Source organism: Geotrypetes seraphini, chromosome 9, assembly GCF_902459505.1.
Source record: "Geotrypetes seraphini chromosome 9, aGeoSer1.1, whole genome shotgun sequence".
Taxonomy (NCBI): domain Eukaryota; kingdom Metazoa; phylum Chordata; class Amphibia; order Gymnophiona; family Dermophiidae; genus Geotrypetes; species Geotrypetes seraphini.
In genome coordinates, this window is record NC_047092.1 from 21,280,927 (window position 1) to 21,300,224 (window position 19,298).

The following is a 19,298-nucleotide window of genomic DNA, read 5'->3' on the forward strand; positions in this document are numbered from 1 at the left end:
TCAGCTATTATCAAGCCCACTCTCAAAAAACCCTCCCTTGATCCTAATGAACCTGGCAACTATCGCCCAGTCTCCAACCTCCCAATTGTCTCCAAACTCCTTGAACAAATTGTGCTCCACCGCCTACACCCTTTCATTGAAGAACAAGCTGCCCTATCCCCAGCCCAATCCGGCTTCCGTAAAGGCCACAGCACGGAATCAGTACTCCTTGATATCATCGACGACAGCTGGTCAATACTCGACAAAGGCAATGACGCCCTACTAGTCCTACTTGACCTTAGCGCTGCCTTCGACACAGTTGACCACCACCTACTCACATCTAGACTCCACGACCTCGGAATCAGAGACACAGCCCTCCAATGGATCACCTCCTTCCTTCACCAAAGGACCCAAACTGTCCTACTAGGGACACATAAATCTAACCCTAAGCCTATCAAATATGGTGTTCCTCAAGGCGCCCTTCTATCCCCCCTCCTATTCAACCTCTACATCAAACCCGTCATCGATATAGCGCAAAAATATAAAATCAAAATCCACTCTTATGCAGATGACATCCAACTGCTCCTCCCCTTAGGCGAAAACCGGCCATCCCAAATTGCTAACCTCGAACTCTGCCTCACTGACATGAAAACTTGGATGTCAAACAACAAGCTTCAACTTAACACCTCCAAAACCGAACTCCTATGGATCAGAAACAAAAACACCAAATATCTACGACCTACACTAACATGGGATTCCACTCTACTAACGGCAGCAGATCAAGTTCGCAGCCTGGGAGTAACCCTAGACGGACACCTATCCCTATCTGCCCACATATCCCAAGTAGTCTCCACCTCCTTCTACTACCTTCGCCAACTGAAAAGGATCAAACCCTACATCTCCACACCAGACCTCGCCCAACTCCTATATGCATATGTCCTCTCCAGAATGGATTATTGTAACTCCCTATTTAATGGACTAACCAAAAATAATATCAAACGCCTCCAACGGGTCCAAAATGCAGCCATCCGCCTCCTACACAACCTCAACTACCACGATTCCATCTCCCCGGCACTCCATGCTGAACACTGGCTCCCAATTAGCCAACGCTGTACTTTCAAAGCCCTGGCAATTGCCCAAAATAGAATTTATTCCACCACTCCCTCCTACATAAAATCCAAGCTACCCATCTACAACCCCACTCGCACCCTCCGCTCAAAGTCAGAGATACGCCTATGCACCCCCCCCGGAAGATCCCTGCTCACAGAAACAGCCCACAAACGATCATACAGCCACTTCATTCCACACCTTTGGAACCAACTCCCCCCCCCAACTTAGACAACAGAACTCATTATTAACTTTCAGGAAATCGGTAAAGACCCTCCTCTTCAACTAAAGATCTCCTCTGTCTTCTCCCCCCCTTATGCCCCCCTCCACTCTCCTATCTCCTCCCCAAAACTCCAATATAACCCTCTCTTACTCTCTCCACCAACAAATTGTATCTAAACGCATATAACTTTCCTTAAACTAAACTACTGTATTTCCCCCTTCTCTCTTTCTGCTATACTCTCCCTGTATTTAATTCACTCCAAAATCTATAAATCCAATTACTAAACCTGTTGTATTACTTATATGTCTATTTACTCTCCACTGTGTATGTTCATTTGTAGACCGTTCTGAGCTACTGGGAGGACGGGATAGAAATCCAAATAAATAAATAAACAAATAAAATCTTCTTCCCTCCGTTCCCCCATAGTCTGGCATCTCGGTCTTATTCCCTTCCAGCGTCTTCTCCCCACTCTCTCTTCCCCATTCCCTTCAGCGTCTTCTTCCCACTCTGTCATCCTCATTTCCCTCCAGCATCTTCTCCTCACTCTGTCTTCCCCATTTCTCTTCAGCGTCTGTTCCTCTCCTCCACCATCCTTCGTCTTGCCACCTCACCGCCCTTCGGCACCCCTTGCGCGGCCCCCTCCCTCCTTCCTACCTACCTGAATCTATCTCTCTCCCTCCCCCTTACCTTTGTGGCGCGTTTTGAGTAACTTCTTCACAAAGCCGTCGGAGCCTGCAAGCAGTAATGTTCGTGTGTGGGCGGAAGCTTCTCTTCTGAAGCAACCAGAAGTTGTATCAGAAGAGAAGCTTCCGCCCACATATGGATGCTACTGCTTACAGGCTCCAACGGCTTTGTGAAGAAGTTTCTCAAAACGCGCCGCGAAGGTAAGTGGGAGGGAGGGTGATAGATAGATTCAGGTAGGTAGGAAAGAGGGAGGGAGCTGTGCGCGATTGGTGACCGCGCACGTTCTCTCCCTTAACTGCGGGGACAAGGCCATTCACCGCTCCACGGAGCAGTGGATGGCCTTGTCCCCGTACCCGCAGTGAGCACTTTTTCCTCCCTCACTGTTTTGGCGGGTTACCTCTATTTGAGACCACTGGCCTATACTATATGACGTCAAAGGTCAATTTAATTGGACTGTGACAGGTAATTGAACTAAATAAACAGTGAAGTTTTATAATGATATTAAAGAAAAATACTTAAGCAGAAGTAAACTAAAATCAGTTATGAGGAAAGGCCTAGAATTACAAGAAATCATGTGATAATCCCATGACAAAGGTCCTCCTTACTTTTGATAAAAACAGGTTTTACAGAGCTGAGTAAGTTGTTGACAGGAAAGGTTTCATAAAAAATGGTTAGTATCATGAACTAAAAGGGAAGCAAGGTCCAGATCTTCCTTAAGATATTTCCCCCAAATGATCAACAGACAAGAAAGTTAGTGATAAACAGGGTATTTCATATAGGTCAAAAGGACAATATGAAAAACAAAAATAATAGAAAATATTGTGAAGATTACTACTGCCATCTAGTGTTAGAAGTTTAAAGTACTGTTGTGTGGCAGTCGTATTAAAATAGAAGCAGAATTTATATTTAGAAAAAGATACATTGCTAACATGATGGTTTGAGAATTAAAATAAGAAATAATCTTGCTATGTAGTTGTAGTGATTTAAGGAAACAAAAATAATGTGCTGATTTAAAAAGACATTTGTTATCAAAGAAGAATTAAATATAGTGGAACCTTGGTTTACGAGCATAATTCGTTCCAGAAGTATGCTCGTAAACTAAATTGCTCATATATCAAAGTGAGTTTCCCCATAGGAAGTAAGGGAAACTCACTTTGATTCGTTCCACCTCCTCCTTCCCCCCCCCCCCGAAGCTACCGGCGCTGCTCCATTCCCCCCCCCATTGAGGCCACCAGCACTACTCCATATCCCCCCCCCCCGCGATCCGGCATCCCCCCTATGAACTGGCATCCTCCCCCCCGCTTGCGTCACCCCCCTCTCCCCCGCGATCCTACATCCCCCCCGAGCACCGAAATAACATCCCTTACCCCGATTTGGCAACAGCACCAACGCACAGGACATGCTGGTGCCGGTGCCCAAAGATCCTCCCTCTTGGTTGTGCTGGGCTGGGCGGTACGTCGGAGATCCTCCCTCTTGCCTGTGCTGGGCTGGACTGGGCCTTGAGCATTTGCGCATGCTCAAGGCCTTCTGGTCTCGCTCTCTCCGAGATTCTGAGATGGTTCCAGCACTTTAGCCAAAGATCTTATCATTCTAAGCCTGTAAAAACAACTCCTTACAACTGATCCTATTTGTGGATGTAAATTAAGCCGACCGTCAATGATTATGCCTAAGATTTTAACCTTATCGACAGCATTAATTGGAATACCGTTGATACAAATTGGAGATGGAAGTTGAATCTTATCCTTCCAAGGGAAAAAGAAGCTATAAATGTAATAGCCTGAAAGTTAAACTTTGGAGTATAAGAGACAGGAAAGAAGGACCATTACACTTCAGGACACACAAACTGCAATTTGATTTATTGTCTTTTATTAATAAATCTGATACTGAATCATTATATAACAGTCTTTGTGTCTAACTAATTTGTAACTACAGGCTGAGACATCCTTTCCTTTATGGAGAGGTAGCTCACCCTGGAAAATTCCCTCCTGTCCCACTGACCAGGTTAAGCAGCCCCTGATTTTTTGTGGCAAGTCGATCATGGCTATCAAATCAAATTTTTCAACTTGGGGATGAACTTGACCTTTTTCTAGAACATATTCCAGATATTGCATCTCCTCACTGCCCAGAACAGTTGTTTTTTGTTTTGTTTTTTTACATGTGTAGTAAGGGTAGACTCATGCAGGATTCTCAGGACTATTTCCAAATACTGTAGATTAGATGACACGAAGACAAATTTGTCCCTGTCCCCGCAGGAACTCAATTTCCCTATCCCGTCCCATCGAGTTCTGTCGCTGTTCCTGCCCCATTCCTGTTTGAGGCTTGTGCAGATGAGGACAGAGCTTGCAGGAATGGGGCAGGGACAGGAAAAGAACTCGCCGAGACAGGAAAATGAGTTCCCGCAGGGATGAAGAAAACTTTGTCCCCATAACATTCTCTAGCCTTTAAAATGTCTGGATAAAAATTAATCAAATTCTTGCGCTCTTATTTGGCCACCTTCTGTTATCATTTACTATGTTACACATGACAGGTCACATCATCTGTGTGAATCTTTGAATATACCACTTTTGAAGAATAACAACTTAAATCCTTCTCTTTGGGAATAGAGATGAGATGGCGAATGAGCAGTGTTCCCACAGTCCCCGCCCATTCTATTTTCAATGTAGATTTATTCTTTCTTTCTGACCATAGGTTTGGAGTATCTCAGACCTCTGAGGGCTCCTCCAAAAGTGACCTTGAGAATGGGGAGCAAGAGGGCAGTGGAGAATCAGATGAAGAGAAAGAAGCAGAAGAATCAGTAACACCACCACCTTCTAGTACCACCCTGTCTGAACAGAAGGAAACAGATTCTGAAAGTAAGACAGTTTTTGGTACATCTATGAATGGAAATGGTTAAATGATAAACAGCGCTGTTGGGTGCGCACTGGTAGTGATGGGTAGGTCTGTCCATAGGATATCATGTATTTTTTGTGCTGGTATTGAAGTATGTGGTTCATTTTTTTAATTTGATATAACACCTGCTGGTACATTTTTGACTGAAACCAAACTCCACCTCCCCCTTCCCCCGACCAAAGTTGTCCTCTCCCTAGGCCTATCTTACAAGTCTAGTGACCTTGTCAATGTAGGGACACAGTCACTCCTATCCATGCAAGCTTTGCAGTTAAAATGGCTGCTGCTTCCCATGGTAGCCTCGTGAGACTGCCACAGGAAGTTGTGGCAGCCATTTTGAAATTGGAGCTGGCATGAAACAGAACAACTGGGATCACTCCTGCCTATGCTGACCCAATCTTAAAAAGGCTGCCACAACTTCCTGCAGCAATATCACAAGGCTGCTTTGGGAAATCACGGTGGATTGCTCCTGCCCTAACAGAGGCCACTGGATCACTAGGGTTTATAAGGTAGGACCAGGGAGGGCCAGTTTTGTTCAGGGGCAGAAGGGAGGTGGTGGTTGAAACTCAAGACAAATAGTTTTGGATGTCTTTTACTCTGAATATAATGATTGATGGACATAACATTTGATGATAAGGTGTAAAGTTCATAGAAACTATCTGTCCAAACTAATAACACTATCCTGCAGCGTCCCTTCTCTGCTGCATCACTGTTCTTTGTTTATTACTAAGTGACCTTTTCCTCTCTCCAGGTGCTGGCTGGACAGCTGTGTTTGATGAAACAGTGAATTTAAAGCCTCCAGTTCCTTGCATAGCCATGGATGTTGGTTCAAGTGTTTGGGACTCCGCAGCTCCAGAGACATCCACACCAGAAGAAAAAGGATGGGCCAAATTTACAGACTTCCAACCATTTTGTTGGTAAATGAAAGCAGTTGAGATGGCTTCTAAGCCTCTTGTACAGTTATCATGTTATACCAGTATATCACAGTTCAGTCCTGCTCTCAGTTCTATTAGAATTCTGTGGGTTCATAAGTTTGTATTATACAGTGCCATTGGTCATTGCTATTGTCAGCCACATTGTAAAGCATCTTCATACAGACACACACAACCTGTGTGTTGGTATTAATTTTTCCTCTGGTAGCAAGTGTCTTAATTGTTGGATAGTTACATTGATGGATCACATGACCTGTTTTGTGCCTTCTTGAAAAGCCCATTCTGTACAGTGTATTAGGTGATGCCAGAGGTATTGAGGTTTTTTTTTTTTTTAAATCATAAAGCGTCTTTTTAAAAAGATTTTCATGTTGTTCTTTTGCAGGATTTTTTTCTCAGCCACTTGCATTAAATTTTACTTTGATTTCTTTTTACCACTTATATTTCTGATACCATTTCAATCAGTCCCTCTTTTGTGTTTTGTTTTGGGGTTTTTTTTTTTTTTTTTTTTTTTTGCAGAGAATGACATTGAAACACACTCAAGGCTTTAAGCTGCATTTCTTTTTATTTAAATTCTGTTTATTGAAAACATTAAAGGATACAAACAGCACCACTATAACAAGAGTTTTCCAATAAAATCCTCAACTCAGAGGTCTGACTCTAAAGACCTCTGTGTTACAAATAAAAACCATCCTATTCAAGACATCCTTGAAGACAAACTAACACCGCAAGACTCATCCCAGTTCTCTGAAGCAACTCGCTCTACTCTTCAATTCCTCTGGAAATGGCCAGATAACTTCTTTTGTAATCCGCCTTGAACCACAAGGAATTGGCAGAATAGAAATCACTAATGTAATGTAATACCTCCTCTCGACCTCCCATCTCTCCCCTTTACTCACCCTCCCAACCAAAGCAGTTAGTAGCAACCCACAGTTTGAGGCATAAAGAAAACATAGTTACAGTCTATTCAGAACCTGGCTGCGACCTCTTGGAGTCAAAATATTCAGATATGGAGTCCACACTTTTAAGAAAAGTCCGTCACCTTTTCTGGGAGTTGCAAGCAGCTCTCGCCTCCCATCTCATCAGTTCATGAAGCTTGTTTCTCCAATACCAAATGGAAGGCAGCATCTCCAATAATCAGTGGTTCAATATACATTTTCCCCCCACAATATAGCGTTTACTCAATAACAACTTTTCCACTGAAGTATACATGTGCAAAAAGGAAAAATGACAAAACGCTGGAGTCAGAAATACCGATCGTGATATGTAGAACTGTCTACAGAAAGGAAGCAAGATCTCTCCAAAATCCCTGAATCAGGGCACAGGTCCACAGACCATGATAATAAGAGTTCACTGTCCCTCTTCAGATCCCTCTGCCATTGCTGCAACATAATAGAGAAGTTCTTTGGTAGCTGTTTCTTACAAACCCCTGTGGAAATAAGAAACCGATATTTTGGTTTCCTGCTGTGCCTCAAGGAATTCCTCAAACCTCGTCCCAGGACAGAGAACCAACCAGGAGGTTACCCTACATAATGTCTTAGTTGCTGGTAAGCATACTGTGCCCCCGAAGATGAGATCCCTTTAATCTAACAATGCCTCGTAGGGAAGAAGTGTGCCCTCCTCCTGTAAAATATGACATAGTTGGCTTATGCCCCCCAGCCCTCCACTTACTGAAAATAGATGGCGCCATTCCCGGTGGAAAAGTTATATTTGCCACCAGTGGCATCAGCACCCTACCCCCATAGAGAGAGGACCTGTCTCCACACAACCCAGAGCAGGCAAAACAGCACACTGCCTTGGTAAATCTCGGAACTTGGAATGTAGGCGGTACAACAAGTGCATAGGATAAAAATAATCCCATTGTAGCGCCACATCAGTGAATAGATCTGTGCCTAGCACCTAATCTCAAATATGTCGTAGAAGACAGGCATGGTTATAGAGGCGGATGTCTGGTATACCCAAGCCCCCCCCTGGCCCAGTGTCCCCCCAGGTAGGCCCACTGTAACTTGGGCTTCTTCTCTTCCCAAAAATCCTCGATAGAAGAGAGCTAAGAGAACTAATATCTTTCTTCAGCAGGTATAATGGGAGGGTTTGAAGAACATAAAGCCATTTGGGGGAACAAAATCATCCGAAAGAGATGTATTCGACCCATCAATGACAACGGTAACCCCTGTCCCTCGTCAAAAGGGACCGTATATCCATAAATAGCTTGTCCATATTTAAATGATACAAACGAGTAATGTCCATTGACAACAAAGCGCCCAGATAACGAAAAGAGGTACCTGCCCACTTCAGTGGGAAGTCAGCTCCCCATGATTTACGCAAGGAGTCTGAGGAAGCCAAGGCCTCCGATTTCCCCAAGTTTAAGGCAAACCCAGAAAAATCTCCATATTCTCTCAAGCTTTCCAATAAAGTTGGCAAGGACCTACGCGGATATGACAGGAAAACAAATGCCGTTATCTTGAAATGACTGGCGCCCAACCCCAAACCACTAATCTCCAATTTGCTTGTATTTCCCTAATCAAGGGGTCCAAGGATAACAAGAATAAAAGTGGTGACAACGGACACCCCTGTCTGGTCCCCTGACGTATCTTAAAGGGTGCCAAAAGCACCCTGTTCACCAAAATTCGCGCTCCCGGGTCACAATATACAGTCTGAACAGCGCTTTAATAAATGGCCCTATGCCGTAGGCTCTGATAACCTTGAACAGGTACCCCCACCACACCTGATCAAATGCCTTTTTGGCACCAAAACTAATGAGTAGAGAGAGGGCCCCATCCACCTGCGGCTTCTCCTATGCCAACAAAATTCTGCAAATATTCTTAGACTTGGGTCGTTCCCTGACAAACCCCACCTGCTGCTCAGATATCAGGGATGGTAATACTTTAGCTAAACGATTTGCTAGGATCTTCACTAATAGCTTAGGTTCAAAATTGAGCAAAGCTGCATTTCTATTGCAGAAATAAGTTATTTCTTTTTATGTTTTATAATTTTTATTCGTTTTTACAACTTACATTAAGTGTAACAAGAAATAACATTTGAATTGGAAAACATCACTTGAATTGCTATTAATATCTGAAATTCATGAAATTTACCCTCCCTTCCCATCCCTATCACATCAAAAATATTCATTTATTGTATTATATAATATACATTTTAATAAAATATCAAAAAATACCATCCCACCCACCCATCCCCACCCCCTCATTTCAATTCTCTTATTAAGGGAAAATGTTTATTACTCATTACAAAAGTCTGTTAATGGTCCCCAAACCTTTCGAAATTTACCAAAATATCCTCTCTGTATGGCTAATGTTCTTTCCATTTTATATAGATGACATACAGAACTCCACCAGAAACTGTAATTTTAATCTGCTCTGATTTTTCCAATTGAATGTAATCTGTTGAATGGCAACTCCAGTCATAATAAGTAAAAGCTTATTGTTTTTTGAAGAAATTTGAAGTTACTGTATTTCTTATGTTGGTCATATAGTCTGTTCTATGTCTGTGACATCCGATTAAAGGTTACTTTTTCCATGAATTTCATTTTCATATTAGTACTTATATTAGTTAGTTTTGCTACTTATATTAATGTGGAATTTAATAATCTGTGCATATATTAATCTAAATGTGATTGGAAATTGGACATTTCAGCAGTTTGTGCACATAATGACTTTATTGCACATATCGATAGAATATCTAACAGTGTGTGCATTATATTGACCTCAACACAAACACTAATAAGAATCCAAGATTACATGTGTACTTTAACCTTAATATTGCTGGATATGGGAGAGAGATTGTCCTGGATTGAGGGGGGAGGCTTCTTCCCAATATGGTTTTTATCATCAGAAGCCAGGCCAGCTGTCAAGTTGTGGATGGGGGTCGGTAATCTTCATATCCCTTTTCTCTCTAGACACATGATGATGATGGTCAGTATTCTTAATGAAGAAGGGTAAATAGTGGGGTTCCCTATGAGCTGTGCTCGGACTGCTGCTTTTTTAAAACATATTTTTAAATGATCTAGAGATGGGAATAACTAGAGAGGTAATTGAATAACTTTGTGTCATCAACAAATTTAAAGTTGGTAAATCATAAGAGGACCTTATGAGACTGGGCAACTGGGCTCCAAATGGCAAAAGATAATTAATTTGAGCGTATGCAAAGTGATGCCTGTGGGAAAGAGGACCCCAAACTTCTTCTCTAAGGGAGAAGAAGGGATAGTAGATGACATGGATAGGTAGACTAGATTTGAGCTTTCTGTGTTTGTGTTTTTTTTTCTTTTCAAGTTCTTTATTCCTTTTTCCATCTTACAAGAACACAATATTACATCATTTAAACCTTATAAACATCTCTTGTACTTCTTTTGTGTTTGTGTTTCTGTGAGCATGTATTATTCAGTATGGCTTTTGATCTCCATTAACCCAGAACAGGGGTAGGCAATTCTGGTCCTCGAGAGCCGGAGCCAGGTCAGGTTTTCAGGATATCCACAATAAATATGCATGAGATAGATTTGCATTTCAAGGAGGCAGTGCATGCAAATCCATCTCATACATATTCATTTTAGATATCCTGAAAACCTGACCTGGCACCGGCTCTCAAGCACCGGAATTGCCTAGCTCTGACCCAGAAATAAAATGCTTAAACATTCTGCGGAATGTTTTATATGTATAGATGTACTTATTCAAGTGAGTTCTTGTTTAAATTTGTGAGTGTGATGTATTGTGTTCTTTCAGCTCAGAGTCTGGACCGAGATGCAGTTCCCCTGTGGATACAGAAAGTTGTGACTCTGAGGGACCTTCCAAACAAAGTCATGAGAAGAGCTGTAAGTTGTTGTAGCTGTCTTTAGCCCTTTAGCATTGCAGAGAAGAAACAGATCGTTGGTCCTTTCTTGGCCATCTGCCTGTTTTACATGGTAATTTACACTCTATCTAGAGGATTTCCTTTTCTTGAAGTTAATTGCAGATGTTATCTTTCAGACAGCACTCCTTACGCCTGGTCATTGTATTTCAAATGTTTCTGATCACCTTATTTGTTACCTCCCCATCTTTCTACAGCCAGCACGACGTCACCTTGTGTTTGGAATGTGTGCGTGGCAAGGAAGGCCCCTCTGGTGGCTTCAGACAGCAGCTCCTCTGGTGGCTCTGATAGTGAAGATGAAGGAGATAAAACCGACATTGTTACAGAAACCATCAGCACAGGCGCAGGCCAAGAAACTATCAAACTCACCATGGATGCCAAGAATGAGAAAGCAGTTTTTACCAGGTGCGAAAGGAATAATCGAAGAGAGGGATAAGAGAGATTGGGAAGTAGTCAAATCTTGTCATCCACAAGCCTTGGATATAAGAACCTGAGAACTGAACCCAAAGGACAAGAGAGGGGGGGGAGTAAAACTAAAAACATAATTGGTGAAAGAGACTAGAGGTCTGCACGGGAACGGGGATCGCGGGGATCCCGCGGGTCCCGCGGGGATCCCGCGGGTTCCCCCCCTGGCCCACGGGACTCCCACGGGGATGCCCCCTGACCCACGGGACTCCCACGGGGACGCCCCCTTGCCCACGGGACTCCCACGGGGATGAAAACAACCTACCTAAATTCTGGCGATGCAAGTCTGGCGTCGCGTCGGGAAATAGCCATGTTGAGCAGTGAGCTCAGCACGTACACAGATGAAAGCCTTGCTTGCTGATTGGTCCGGCGGCCCCGCCCCACCGTGCCGCCGGACCAATCAGCAAGCAAGGCTTTCATCTGTGTACGTGCTGAGCTCACTGCTCAGCATGGCTATTTCCCGACGCGGGCATTAGGCTGTTTTTGTCATTTCGGGTGGGGGATGGCAGCGGCAGCAGCAGCCTGAAAAAGAAATCATCCTGGCCGGGTTCGGTGTCATGCTCCGGAGCTTCTACAGCCTTCCTATCTCCCTCTCCCTTCTACCTGCGGCTCTCTTCGGCAACTCAGCAGCAACGATCGACACAAGCTTCTGGCGTCGGGGCCTACCCTCTGCGAGTCCCGCTTGTTTCAACTTCCTTTTTCCACAAAGGTGGGACTCGTAGAGGGAAGGCCTCGATGTCGGCAGCTTGTCTTGATCACCGCTGCTGACGAGTTGCTTAAGAGAGCCGCGGAGCAGGGGGGTGTTGCCAGGTGCAGGTAGAAGGGAGAGGGCCAGATGCAGGACTCGTGGGTGAGGGAGGAGAAGAGAGAGGGGAGAGAAACAAAAGGAAATATTTCATACTGGGCTGGGCCGGAGTGGAGAGAGGGTGGAAAGATTCTGGCTACAGGGTGCATTAACAAAGGAAAAAGGGGGAAAGCTGAAAATGGAGATAGTGACACAAAGAAGAGAAAGGGTAAGCAGGACCTACTGAATAAGGATAGAGATACAGAGGGGACATGAAGAGGAGGTGAAATAGAGACATAGAAGTAATGCTGAAAAAGTGTGTGTGGGGGGGGGGAGATAAAGACATTGAAAGGGCAAATGGTGAATATGGGGTAAAGACAAGGACAGAGACAAATGAAGATTCTGAAAAAGTGGTGAGATAGGGATATAGGTGAGATGGACACAAAGAAGGGTGATGCTGGAAAATAGGTGGAATGGTAATTCTGACAGACACAGAAGGGAAATGCTGGATCAAGGAGAGATGGGGCTCAGGCTGGATGGAATGAGGAGAAATGCCTTGTTGGCCCGGAACTTCCTCTCCTACGTCAGAATTGACGTCAGGGAGCGGAATGCTGGTCAGCGCGACGCTTCTGCAGGGAAAGCTTGGGACAGCGGTGGCTTGGGGACTATTCCCCGATGGCGGTGGCAGCAAACCGAGTGGCTTGGGGGAGGGCACGGAGAAAGAAAGAAAGGGGGCAGACAGAGAGACAGAAAGAAGGGGGAACAGGGAGACAGAAAGAAAAAGTTGGGGGAGAGAATGAGGTCTGGAGGAGAGGAAACATACAGGAGGCTGAAAGAAAGGAAGAAAGATTGGATGCACAGTCAGAAGAAGAAAGTGCAACCAGAGACTCATGAAATCACCAAACAGCAAAGGTAGGAAAAATGATTTTATTTTCAATTTAGTGATCAAAATGTGTCTGTTTTGAGAATTTATATCTGCTGTCTATATTTTGCACTATGGCTCCCTTTTACTAAACCGCAATATTGTTTTTTAGCGCAGGGAGCCTATGAGCATTGAGAGCAGCGCGAGGCATTCAGCGTAACTCCCTGTGCTAAAACCTACTATTGTGGTTTAGTAAAAAGGGAGGGGGTGTATTTGTCTATTTTTGTATTTTGTTACCGAGGTGATATTGCATAGAGTCATCTGCCTTGGGAAATGTATATGACAGATATCTTTGTTTTGTGTTCAAAAGAAAAGGAAATGCATTTCTGGTTTTATTTCTACAGTGTTGAAGTACTTGTTGGCCCTTGCTGTGACTGGTGGGGATCCCCAAGCACCGCCAGCAGAGGACCTCCTCTAGAGATGGTCAGAACTCCCCTCCACCAAGCGCAGCAGTCGCTGGCAGCATCCATGAGCCACTGAGGTGCCAGCATCTGTGACTCAGGGACGCTACTGCTGCCTGCCAAGCTTGGCAAAAGGGACCCCAGGCCAACTGCAAAGGAAGTCCTCAGCTGACAGTTTGTGGGTTCTCATCAGCTGAGTATTTATATTTTATATTTACATTAGAGGTTCTGGTAGAAACCCATTTACAAAGTATGTATTCTTCCCAATTAATATTTCCAAATTAATAGTCTCTTTGCTTATTTGTAAATGGGTCTCTACCAGAGCCTTTAATTCAGTAGCATAATTAAATAAAATAACTATTTCTGAAGTTTATAGGGAAGGATGGTGACGGAGGGGATTCCTCGCGGGGACGGGTGGGGACGGAGGGGATTCCTCGCGGGGACGGGTGGGGACGGAGGGGATTCCTCGCGGGGACGGGTGGGGACGGAGGGATTCCTCACGGGGACGGGTGGGGACGGAGGGATTCCTCACGGGGACGGGTGGGGATGGGTGGGATTTTGGCGGGGACGGGTGGGGACGGGTGGGATTTCTGTCCCCGCGCAACTCTCTAAAAGAGACCTGAATGCAGGATTTCTAAGGAAAGACACAGGAATGGGACTCAATGAAAGAGAAGATACATGGGGGCTGGGACTCATGGAGAGAAGAGTGATATGGGATAAAGGCTAAGAGAATAAAGAGAGACAAAGGGAAGAATGATTCCTGACTCGCTTATACTTCCTTACCATTTCAGCAGGGAGAGGGGGATGCGCGGCGGTGGTGGGGGGTATGGGAGGGATTAAAAAAATGCTCCACGGAGGGATGAGAAGAAGCGAGAGATTTAAGCTGCAAGGGTTCTGCTGCACAAGGGATGGGAAGGAGGGAGGGATAGAAACTGAAAGGGTTCTGCTGCACAAGGGGAGGGAGGGATATAGGCTGCAAGGGTTCTGCTGCACAGGGGGATGGGAGGGAGGGGGGAAGGATAAAAAGATACTGCACAAGGGGATGGAAGAGAGGGGAGGAAAGATGCTGCATGTGTGTGGGAGAGAAAGGAAATAGGAAGAATTAGGGTGGAGGAGAGGAAGGGAGAGATAATCATGTACATGAAAAAAAATAAGACCTAGTGCCTTTTTTGGGCCCAAAATTAATATAAGACAGTGTCTTATTTTCGGGGAAACACAGTAGTTTAGGAGATGGAGAATCTGGAAACAGAGAGCATAGCAGGGCCTGAACTAAAAAGCATGTTGAAGGTAAATAGAGGGGAAGTCAAGTAGTAGGGTAGTCTTGTTCATCTGGCAGTTCATATATCTGTTCTTATCGCTTGAGGACTTCATTATCCTGGTTCTTCGTAACTAATTTCAGGCCCGGAGCAGTTAACAGAAGAGGAGGGCCTTTACCGCCTTTTGAAAAGTTGTCATGGAGTCCAGGGATCTGAGTTGTGTGGGCAAATGATTCCAAAACTTAGGAATGAAGTGGCTATAAGAGCATTTACATGCATTTGCCACTTGAAGGGCTCTTCCTGGGGGAATGCAGAGTTGTTTCTCTGTTTCGGAGCAGAGGGGGCGGTTAGGTAAGTAGGGTGCTTTGTGGTGGAGGTTTTTATGGGTTAATACGACTGTGATTGTCTGTTGTATGTTTGCAAAGAAAGGGAAAGGAGTCAAACGTGGCACTAAAGTTATGAGCTGAGGAGACAGGAAGGATGACGGTGTTCCCTACAGGATTAGAGAATAAGAGAAGAGGGAGAGGTGGGTTTAGGGGACGATGAGAAGCCCAGTCCTGGCCATGTTCATTTTCAGATGGCAGTGGGACATCCAGACAGCTATGTCAGACTAACAGGTTGTGAATTTCTGGTGTAGAGAGATCCAAGGGTCATCAACATAAAGATGGTAAAGATCAGAGCACCAAGGGAACAAGTATATAGAGAGAAGAGGTCCTAAGACACTGACTGATAGTGATTTAACAGTAGAAGAGGTTCCACCAGAGAATGTCCATTAGGAGTGCTACAGGAGAGATAAGAAGTAAACCGAGACAGAATAGAGCCCCATAATCTAAGTGAGGTCAGTATGTGAGAGTAGGTAGTGATCAACGATGACAAAAGCAGTAGAGAGGATAAGGATGAGAATTGAGTAAAGGCTCTTGGATGTTGCCAAGAACAGGTCACTGGAGTCTTTGGCAAAGAATGTTTCTCTGGGATATAGAGAGCAAATATTACCTTCTCTCCAAGAGAATACAGCAGCAAAACAAATCTCAATAAACTTCAAATATTTAAAGAAGTGATCTTTCTTAATATAATGTTCAACAATTGGTTTTTCTTTAATTCCTCTTGCAATACTAGTCTTATGTTCAAGCATCCTGCCCTTGAATTTCCTCTTTCTTATAGCATAATACGAGTTGTTTGGATACAAGTCTATAAGATTTAACTTATTAAAATTCATAAAATACTGTAATCCATTGATTTTTAAATGTTCTTAAACTATAAATACTAATTATTAAATAAGTTGTTTATTGCCTGTTCATCAGTAGTTTAAGATAATTCATACAATTTATGTGTGGATATTAGAAACATAGAAGCATAGAAGATGACGGCAGAAAAGGGCTACAGTCCATCAAGTCTGCCCACTCTGCTTACCCACCCCCTGTCTATGCCCTAATGACCCAATTTTCTTATCTTGACCCTCGTAGGGATCCCACATGGGTATCCCATTTATTCTTAAAGTCTGGCACGCTGTCTGCCTCGATCACCTGCACTGGAAGCTTGTTCCAATGATCAACCACTCTCTCTGTGAAGAAATACTTTCTGGTGTCGCCATGAAATTTTCCGCCCCTGAATTTGAGTGGGTGCCCTCTTGTGGCCGAGGAGAAATTTATGCAAATTTATGGATATTTGTTTTCTTTCTTTTTGACAATACATTTTAATGTCTCCCAATATTCTGATAAGGCTGAGGGTCCATCACTACATAGAATAGCCTCTTTGATTCTCAGAGCCCTGATGAGGGAGATCCCATTTAAGCCTATTAGGAAAGCCATTGTCACAAGGACCTTACACTCAATATGATATTCCTGGTGACCATCTGTTTAGCCTTTTCTTATACGAGAGGGCCTTGTCTGGTAGTGTCGGAGGAAGAAGTATCAATAAGGAAGGTCAACTCATTCTTAACTAAGGTGGTCTCCAGTTTTCATTTGAATCAGTCAGTCTTTGCTGGTTTTTAAGAGTAAGGATTCTGCAAAAAGCTACACAGATTTCATCTCATGGATGTTGGTAGAAATTTGCTTTGGTGTCTAAAAGTGGCTATTTCTTTCTGCAAATCGAATCATTTCCATCCTGTTCAATGTTGTCAGGAAGGGTGAAGAAGCATCAAGCCTTGGTGGCATACTGAATCAAAGAGACTATAAGCTCAGTTATATCTGAGGGCTTACCACTCTACAAGTCTCCATCATATTTTACCAGAGTACAAGGGTCAATTGGGCAAAACATTCATTAGTACCTCGACAAGAGATTTGTAGGGCAGTCATTTGGACCTCTCTGGATTTCTTCACTAAAGATTATAGGCTAGATATGCAGGTCTATATAAGTGATTAGCAGTAGTAGTAGTCAATATGGACACCACCTTTGTGGTGAGATAACAGTTTCTTGTACACTGAGGGGTTCCATGGGTACTTCACATGTGATTGGATTGTTTGGCAGGACAATAAAGAAGGAGAAATTTAGTACTTGCTAATTTCCTTTCCTTGAGCCTTAGCAAGTTTAGAACATACCCATGTAATATTTTCAACCTGCCTATTTGTATAGCAGGTATTGTATTTAAGATCATTCATTCTAGGGACATTCTATTATTGTGATTGATTATTAAAAGGAAGTGAAAAAAGGAAGGTCATTTGATTTTCATGCTTTGAGATCCAGTGCTAGTTGTTTGGTATAGGTTTACTGGAGTGTGAGGCAGTGGCATAGTGAGGGTGAGGGTGAGAGTGCTCAGGGCGGTGGCACCCTTCCCACCCCGCGTTCTCTGCTTCCCTCCCTCCCCGTACTCCTGTAATGTTCCTAGGGCGAATGTCAACCCCCCAACCTGCTGCCACACCAGCATCAGCTGTCTTCTGACGGCACTTCCTAGGCACTGGTTCAGGAAGTGACATCAGAGGAAGAGCCGACATTGGCACGACAGCAGGTTGGGGGTTGCTGCTCAAGCCAGGAATGTTACAGAGGTATGAGAGAAGGGAAGCAGCGCACAAGCGGGGGTGGGGGAAGAGAGGAGGATGGGTGCCTGTGCCCTCACCAAGATGGCATCTGGGATGGACTGCTGCCCCCCCTTTACTACACCACTTGTGTGAGGCTGCACAGGGTTCTGTGTCGGGTGATATAAACAAACCAGATAATTTTCTATGTCTGTCTACTGGTAGGGAAGCATAAACCCATGCATCTAGACTGGTCAAGTTAACCAAAGAAAGTCTAAAATCATAGCACTGTAAGTCTTTGGTGCCAAAGCGATTTTTCTTTCTTTGGAACTAGATGAAACAAGGACCTGTATAATTCTTTGGATATACATGCAGTATAAGAGCAGATATAATGAGATGGTTGTATACATTGCATTTCAGTTGGACTTCTGTCAACTCTTTGGAACTGAACTATAGTGTCTAGCTTCATGGTTTAGTAATAGAGTGATAAAGTTATAATAAAGTATGGTCAAACGACAACTTGGCTTAGAGAAGTCAGGAAGATAGACATCAAAGGAAATGGCAATGAAGGAAATGTATTCAATCATTGATCAAACATGATGTGGCCACCTTTTTGATGACTATCTGCACCAAGGGTCTAAATCAGTGGTTCCCAAACCTGTCCTGGGGGACCCCCAGCCAGTCAGGTTTTCAAGATATCCCTAATGAATATGCATGAGAGAGATTTGCATATAATGGAAGTGACAGGTATGCAAATCTCTCTCATGCATATTCATTAGGGATATCTTGAAAACCTGACTGGCTGGGGGTCCCCCAGGACAGGTTTGGGAACCACTAGTCTATATCTACAATGCAAAAACTAGTAAACGCAACACCCTTAAAAAAACTGGAAATTATAAATGAATTAGTTTAAGAAAAACCCCATTAAACATTGTCACAAGCAAAGAAGTCATGGGTTTAAATTTAATTAATTTATTACTTCCAGTGTGTTCATTGTAGATGTACACCCCTGATGCATTTGCTGAAACATAGCCACATTGGGTTTGGTTGATGGTTTGAATACATTTTGTTTGTTGACATACTGGTGTCTTCTGTCTTCTCCAAACTAGCTAGTCGCTTTTGGAGCTTCTCCTTCTATTGCAGGTGATCAAGATCTTCCCTGCTTCAAGTGTTCATGTGATGTGGTCTTTTATCTTTCAGTTCTACCATTTGACATGAAGGCTTGCACCAGTCTTCAGTGTTCCAGGCATGAAGCAGGGCAGGGTATTTTGTGCTTGTATAACTAACTATGACCAAACTGCAGTTTGTGGAAGTCTCCTCATACGTAGGAACAGTCAGCAGCATAGCAGCACACTACACATGCTTGAGAAACCTCTTGCCTGGATACAGAGGTTGTAATACATTGTGGAATGTGAATTTTTATGTCTGTTTTTACAGCAGTCTTTACTGTTTTCTTTTTCTGTCTTTTTATTGTCTTTTGGTCTTCCTTCCTTTGTCTCTCTCTTGCTGTGGGTACTGTTCAGAATATTTAGACCTGCAGTCAGAGGGTATGTACTGTATGTTACGATTACAGATTTCAAACATTCTCAAACATCCACCTGACAGTGTTCTCCTCCGATTACTTCTCTTGTGTTCTTGCAGCTACTCTTAAAAATAAATTAAGCAAAGTGGAGAAAGCGGAGCAACAAATTAAGCCTTTAAGAAAACTGAAATAGAAATTTGCCTGTGAAATCAATTGAGAACAGTAAACTGATAGGAAATTAGAATATTGTGCACTAAGCAGCTTGCTTCATGGCTTAAAATTCTGCTACCTTGCCAGCCCCTGGCCTTAGATTGCTGATGGCTGTGAGC

At 43.6% G+C, this 19,298-nt stretch overlaps 1 protein-coding gene across 13 annotated transcripts in view; it reads left to right on the forward strand.

Moving 5' to 3' along the window:
• Positions 1-19,298, forward strand: part of PPP6R2 (protein phosphatase 6 regulatory subunit 2) — a 182,375-nt gene that overhangs the window by 135,640 nt on the left and 27,437 nt on the right. For all 13 annotated transcript variants that reach the window (XR_004540605.1, XM_033957996.1, XM_033957995.1 and 10 more), the window contains 4 exons: positions 4,682-4,845; positions 5,631-5,796; positions 10,545-10,633; positions 10,866-11,073. Coding sequence is in view for 12 of the 13 variants with exons in the window: in XM_033957996.1 (XP_033813887.1) it covers positions 4,682-4,845; positions 5,631-5,796; positions 10,545-10,633; positions 10,866-11,073 (627 nt within the window). In the remaining variant the exon portion in view is untranslated. The remainder of the gene's footprint in view (positions 1-4,681; positions 4,846-5,630; positions 5,797-10,544; positions 10,634-10,865; positions 11,074-19,298) is intronic.